The following is a 7,693-nucleotide window of genomic DNA, read 5'->3' on the forward strand; positions in this document are numbered from 1 at the left end:
AAGATTGTATGAATCTGCTTCTCATAACAGAAAATGAAAACAAGCACTATGTATTAATCAAAGATTTCAACAAGTTTATGTACAATCAAACAAAGCATAAAGAGAGGAAACATTTTTGCATGCATTGTCTTCAGTGTTTCAGTTCTGAAAGAGTATTAACTGATCATAAAGAAAACTGTATCCAAGTGAATGGCACACAAGCGATTAAAATGCCAACAAAAGATGACAACACACTAAAATTCAATAATTTCCATAAACAACTACCAGTTCCATTTGCAATATATGCAGACTTCGAAGCCATAACTGAAAAGATACATGGATGTCAACCCAATAATGACAAATCATTTACTGAAGCTTATCAGAAGCATACAGACTGTGGTTATGGATACAAGGTTGTTTGTTGTTATGATGATAAATACACGAAACCAGTACAAATTTACAGAGGTGAAAAAGCTGTCTACAAATTCATGGAAGCTATGCTAGAGGAAGTTAAATATTGTAAGAAGGTTATGAAAAAAGAATTCAACAAACCATTAAGAATGACAAAAGATAATGAAAAAGAATTTCAAAAAGCTAATAAATGCCATATATGTGAGAAAGAATACAATAAAACTGATGTAAGAGTAAGAGATCACTGCCATGTGACTGGCCAGTACAGAGGATCCGCACATCAAGATTGTAACCTAAATTTCAGATTGACTGAGAAAATACCAGTTATATTTCACAATCTCCGTGGGTATGACAGTCATTTTATAATGCAAGAGATTGGTGAAATAGTCAAAGAGCATAAATATACAAATAAGAAAGGTGAAAAGTGTCAAATGAATATCAATGCCATACCAAACAACATGGAAAAGTATATGGCTTTCATGCTTGGTAATCATCTGACCTTTATTGATAGTTTTCAATTTATGAGCTCAAGTCTTGATAGACTGGTGAGCAACCTACCAAAAGAAGCATTAATATATACTTCTCAAAAATTCAAAGGTAAAGAGCTTGATTTAATGTCTCAAAAAGGAGTATATCCATACGACTTCATGGATAGCTTTGACAAATTCAATGAAAAGCTACCACCAAAAGAAGAATTTTACAGTATCTTAAATGATGAGCATATAACAGATGATCTATACAAACATGCTCAAAATGTATGGAACACTTTTAATCTGAAAAATATGGGTGAGTACCATGACTTATATCTTAAATCCGACATACTTCTGTTAGCAGATGTCTTTGAAAACTTTCGAAAGACCTGTCTGCAATACTACAAACTAGACCCCTGTCATTATTTCACATCTCCAGGGCTTTCCTGGGATGCTATGCTAAAAATGACTGATATCAAATTAGAGCTTATGACTGATATTGATATGTTTCAATTCATTGAAAAAGGCATGCGTGGAGGTATCAGTTACATAGCCAACCGATACGGAAAGTCGAATAATAAATACATGAAAACATATGATGAAAAGGCGCCCTCAAAGTATATCATGTATCTTGATGCCAACAATCTGTATGGTTGGGCAATGAGTCAATACCTACCAACAGGCGTATTCAGATGGATGACTAAAAACCATATTGATAAGATAGACTTAGCCAAGTACACAGAAAATAGCAATAAAGGTTTAATACTAGAAGTCGACCTAGCATATCCAGAAGAACTACATGATTTGCATAATGTATACCCTCTGGTACCTGAAAAAATAAAAGTCAACAAAGATATGCTTTCTAATTATTGTCAAGAAATAGCCGATAAATTTAATGTATCAACTGGTTTAATTCATAAACTGATACCTACATTAAGCAATAAAGAAAAGTATGTTCTTCATTACAGAAACCTACAATCGTACACTGATCTTGGTTTGAAAATAACTAAAGTCCATCGAGTACTTGAATTTAATCAGTCACCATGGTTGAAGGAATATATTGATTTCAATACTGAGAAAAGAACTAATGCCAGAAATACTTTTGAGAAAGACTTCTTCAAGCTCATGAATAATTCCGTATTCGGGAAAACAATGGAAAACATCAGAAAACGAGTAGATGTCAGATTAGTGACTGATGAAAACAAACTATTAAAAATGGCTGCTAAACCAACATATGTTAGCAGCAAGATCTTTAATGAAAATTTAGTAGCTGTTCATAAGATCAAAGAAACACTAACCTTAAACAGACCGGCATATGTGGGTATGTGTATCCTAGATCTAAGCAAGACGTTTATGTATGATTTCCACTACAATTATATCAAACAAAAGTACGGCAGTGAAGCCAAATTATTATTCACAGACACAGACAGCTTGACCTACGAAATTGAAGCTGATGATGTGTATCAAGACTTTTGGAATGATAAAGACAAATTCGACAACAGTGATTATCCACAAGATTCACAATATTTCAACACGTCAAATAAAAAAGTAATCGGTAAATTCAAAGATGAAGCGGCAGGCATACCGATAACCGAATTCGTCGGATTAAGATCGAAAATGTATAGCTATATGAAAGACAACCAAAAAGGAGGAAAGACCACTAAAGGAATCAAAAAGAATATTATAAAAAATGACATCAAACATGAAAATTATAAAGAGGTTCTATTTAATAACAAGCAAATGTATCATACAATGAAAACAATCCGAAGCAACTTACATCAACTTGGAAGCTATGAGTTGAATAAAGTGTCATTGTCCTGCTTCGATGATAAGCGCTATATTCACAACAATGGTGTGGCAAGTTATGCATACGGACATTATAAAATCAACACACCAAAACAATCTGAATGATAAAGTTTACTCATAAAGTTTACTCATAAAGTTAACCAAAATGTCACGCTATGGTGATTGTTTCCGTTTCATTTACTTATGCAAATATTTAAAAACACTTCATGCATGCAACTTCACAAAATAATTTCACAAATTTGAAAAGTTTCACTGAAATATTTCACAATTGTGAAGTAAAAATGTGAAGCTTGTGGTTGGTTAAAAATCACGGGGGAACCCCCTTTCTTTATTTCCGAGAATGTCATGCTTTGTGATTTTTCTAAGAAAGTCACGCATTTTAAATAACATATAGATTTTCAAAAATATGAGATCATAAATACGAGATCAATAATTGGTAGCCGACAATACGAGATCAAAAATATGAAACCATTATATGGAAAGTAGTATGGAGTTGGGTTGGTATGAGAACATTTTTGCAAAAATGTGCTCGTACCCCCAACTCCTATACTACTGATGGGAAAATCTAGACCGCGGTCAATATCGATTTTAGCCAATCAAATTCGTGAATTTTGTAGTTCCCAGTCCTCATGAGACAGAGCCATATAATAAAATAAATTATTATATGACTAGCTCCGTGAGCGGGCAAGATGAACCAAATCGCGCGCTCTGATTGGCTACCCGAGCGGGCAAGATAGAGCGATACTGCCCGCTTGGGATTTCTCGCTTGGTCCCGCAAGATCAAAGATCATTTTTTGGTGTTTTAAGTCATATAATAAATCTTTTATTGACCAAGATTGTTCGGTCAAGATGACTGGATATTGGCCTCGTTCTTTTTTTGCGTGTTTATGGACCTCGACTTCGTCTCGGTCCATAAACACGCAAAAAAAGAACTTGGCCAATATCCAGTCATCTTGACCTCACGCTTGGTCAATAACCCATACATCTTGCCCGCTCAGCAGCCAATCAGAGCGCGCGTACTATTATGGTCATATAACAATGCTTGGTAAATCTTGTAGACCAGTACGTATTCATCATGGCTTCTCGGTCTGTAGAAGATTCGATGGCTTCACAGTATGGAGAACATTCGAGGTATTCGTATTCCGACCGAGATCCCAGGGTAACCAAAGGCAATCTGTTCATGGTTCTTGCATTATGGATGGAAGAACTTGCGGATGACGACACTTACAGGAAAGTGGGGGCAGTGCTTGTTAGACCCAACGACATGATTTACGCCGTCGACTGTACTCGCAATGGCGTCCATGGTGTTGCACGCTTATTGATGTCGCATACAGATGTCCTTCGAGACAGTGAAGTTTTTGTATCAAGAAAACCATGTTCCTTTTGTACCAAGCTTCTGGTACAGTCTAAAGTGAAGAGGGTATTTTACTTGCCAATTGAGCCAGAATACAAAGATCTTGAAGATTTCAAGGATGAAACGACACGTGTCGATAACCTGTTCAAAGTTAGCGCGGTTGGCCAAAGTGTGTTTGTACCAAAAGCAGGAAAAGAGATCATTAAAACTTCCGTAAAAAAGAGGAAAAGAAAGTCATCTGGGGACACCGAACAGATTGAAAATAAAATAAAAGAGCTCTGGGCGAAATACTGGAAAGACGAGTGGATGAAGTCCGAAAATGTACAAAAAGAACTTCCATGGCCTGCCTTCGATACAAACATGTACAGCCAGGTCTATTCGGATTTCCATGGCATCGTTGAGTGGATGGCTGGAATTCTTGTTGAATCGGAGAAAGATGTTTTTAAATGCGTCCCACCTGCGAAAGACCATCTTGATGAAAACCAAGCCTACAAGTTTTTAACTTTGGCAATGTTCCTTGCCGAGCGCACAGATGATCCAATAGCCGGAGTTGGTGCAGTCATCGTGAACAAGGAAGACGAAGTCGTCGCTCTTGGTTGGAACGGTTTCCCAACCAAAGCACTTTTCGGTGAGTTTCCAAGAGCCTCTGCCGAAGATGACACCCAGCAAGATAAGAAGTATGCATATATCCTTCACGCAGAGCAGAATGCGTTACTGTTTCGAAACACCAAGAACATAGCAGGAGGAACTATGTTTGTGACGAAGACACCGTGCGATGAATGCACGCCACTGCTTCACATGCAGGGGATCAAAAGGTTCGTTCTGGGTTCAAAAATGCAACATGGAAAGAAAAAAGGAATAAGTTATCAAAAGTTCTACGACAAAGTCAAGAATAGCGAATTCATTTGCTTCGACATGGAGCAGATTGCTGATGATTCCAAAGATGGGCCAGTCAACAAGAAAGGTTGTGCGAATATTGGAAAAGAACGTCTGTAATAGATACACTGTTCAGTAATTACGGCACCCGAATATACGAATTTCAAATTTTGTCCCTTTTCAGATTATCGAGAGCGCAAGCCATCCGATTTAAAAGTTTAAACTTAAGTTCTCCAGATTAGAGGCCGGGGATTCTTTCATCGGTGGAAAAACAGTATGGGCATTTGCAGACCTTCTAAATTACATACGGACTCTTTATTATCAGCGGATGAATTGACCGAGAGAAAAACTGAATACACTAGCATTTTAGGTCGAAGTTTCGTCATTAAATGTTGCTATTTACTTTTAAATTCAACTTTTCGACAAAGCATTCTCGAATGTATTCTACTAGTCTGCAGAACCAGACATCGAATTTCTACGTTATACTTCGCGGTGTTAAAATTTGGAATCATATTGTTGGTTATCAGCATTAATCTTTTTCCTCTTAACCTTTTTGAGAACTGATAGAATGCAAACTTGACAATTTTTAATAATGGCACTACGAGAACTTCACGGTGTAAAATAGGAGCATATTATTTTCCGTGTTCCTGTTGTCGAAAATATTGTTTTGATTATTTCTTCAGCCACCGCTCCTCTTTATGATCCAATACCACCTAATGTAGATAAGGACGAGTAGAAATAATTTTTTGTTTCTGTTTTCGTTTTCGTACACGTCATGCATATCCTTTTCAAAAACTGGACCATTTACAGCCTTACAAAGTATTAATGAAAAGCTCGATCTGCTATGAATTAGCTACGGAGACTCATCTAGATAAATCTAAATTCGGACCTTTAGACAGTGCCTCCATGCAGTGGAACTCAAAGGTGAAATACTCTTCAGAAACTACTGCCGAAAATAATCCATTCGGTAACCGGTCGTTTCGATCGAAACCAAAAGTCAGTTCGATCGAAGACAAGAGTCAGTTCAATCGAAGAGTAAATGTTTATGAAAACTACAGTTTTGCAAGCGTATAGATAATAAAAGTTCTTGTGTTGTGTAATTTTTTGCTCGAAGTAATATGCGCGACGCGGAAACGCGGTGTTCAATTGATATCCTTTGTTGCCGGCGTTTCTTTCTCGGCGTTCCTGATCGGCAATGCTCAATTAGCTATTCGCTATCACGTGCGTACACTGAAACACGGGGTTTAAGATTTTATTACCATGATGAAACGAACCGAGCGAAAAAAGATTAAACGCTGTTGAAAACACTTGCGTTTGGAACAGAATCCGTGGAACATATTATCATAGCTTCTCTTCTTGCAAATCTTTTCCACACAAGGCAGTTCCGCACGCCAAAATACGAAAGCAAATGCGCTTGGAACATAAAGAATGGTCCCGTCCGTTTTCTGTTAAAGCAACTTAAAAGCCGACTCTGACAAAGCGTGCGGTAGGAAAATTACTATCTTGCAACAAAAATCTTACCCTTTCTACAAAAGAATGTAGGTAAGGTAAATAAGAGGATAGAATTACTCAAGATTTTTCTTCAAATTCGTGGCTGAAACCGAAACAAAGTCTGTACCCTGACGCAGGAAATAGTAACAACTTAATGCAATACAACTTGCAGCAAATTATTACTCATATAAGGTATATGAAAGGCCTCCGTCAATTATTACATCTTTCTAAATTGTTAAATTATTTTGCCTTTCTACAGTGCTTTGGAAATGTAACCTGCAGAAGTGGTTTCAGATTGCCTCAAATACCATGGCTTTTGTTCAGTTTGCCAATACAACGATTCTTTTGGATGAATGCACATTTTGAATCCCAAAAGCATAACAAAATATCCCTTACAGCAGTAAACTTGGCAATGTTAAAGCCAACATAGAAGTTAAGGCTGAGTTCAGATACCAAACGTTTGATTGGGAATGTAATAACAACTTAGGCTGACCTTAAGACAACATATAATTGCCATATAATACATGTATGTGCACTGTATGCTCTCATAACCCCCGTTCACAGTAATTTACGTTCCATTTAAGTAAAATTCAGTATCTAAATCGAACCTGCTTGAAAGTTGAAATAGCAGAAAGGAGAATGACTCAGCCATTTCACATTAATTTAATATATGATACATTGAATTTTGATGTAATTGATTTAAATTATTAGGTTGGTATCTGAACTGGGCCCAAGACTATTATCAAACAACTTATACCGATGATGCACTAACCATAATAAACTGTGGTGAAAAATTTTTTAACCATTGCTTGAAGGTAACTTCCTTTAGTCCTGTACTTCTAAGTTCTTGAAACACCTTTATCTACAGAACCAGATGGAAAATACTTCACAGTATACTATAACAAGTTAACTGCATGGTTAGACCTACTTTACAAGTTTCATCGAACTGTATAAGGCGTGCCACCCACCAGTTCAGATTGAAAATACTACAAATTAGTATATCATAACAAATTAACTGTGTCGTTACACCTACTTTACAAGTATGAAGTGTGCCACCCACCAGTTCAGATGGAAAATACTATAAATCAGTATACTATAACAAATTAACTGTGTCGTTACTTGACAAGTTACATCGAACTGTATGAGGTGTGCCACCTGCCAGTTCAAATGGAAAATACTACAAATTAGTATACTATAACAAATTAATTGTGTCGTTACACCTACTTTACAAGTTACATTGAACTGTATGAGGTGTGCCACCCGCCAGTTCAGATGGAAAATACTACAAATTAGTATACTATAACAA

The 7,693-nt window shown here is 36.6% G+C and overlaps 2 protein-coding genes across 2 annotated transcripts in view; both read left to right on the forward strand.

Annotated features, from left to right (window-relative positions):
- The first annotated feature begins 209 nt into the window (after positions 1-209).
- Positions 210-2,771, forward strand: LOC138017397 (uncharacterized). Its single transcript, XM_068864492.1, has 2 exons — positions 210-807; positions 988-2,771. The coding sequence occupies exons 1-2, from the start codon at positions 210-212 to the stop codon at positions 2,769-2,771; spliced, it is 2,382 nt and encodes a 793-aa protein (XP_068720593.1).
- Positions 2,772-3,728: 957 nt separating this feature from the next.
- LOC138015514 (cytidine and dCMP deaminase domain-containing protein 1-like) overlaps positions 3,729-7,693 on the forward strand; it is a 4,192-nt gene continuing 227 nt past the window's right edge. The window contains exon 1 of the mRNA XM_068862579.1: positions 3,729-7,693. This exon is cut by the window's right edge and continues 227 nt beyond it. Coding sequence (XP_068718680.1) covers positions 3,742-5,016 — 1,275 coding nt within the window. The 5' untranslated portion in view covers positions 3,729-3,741 and the 3' untranslated portion in view covers positions 5,017-7,693.

The sequence above is a fragment of the Montipora capricornis genome, chromosome 9 (genome assembly GCF_036669925.1).
Source record: "Montipora capricornis isolate CH-2021 chromosome 9, ASM3666992v2, whole genome shotgun sequence".
NCBI classification, from domain to species: Eukaryota; Metazoa; Cnidaria; class Anthozoa; order Scleractinia; family Acroporidae; genus Montipora; species Montipora capricornis.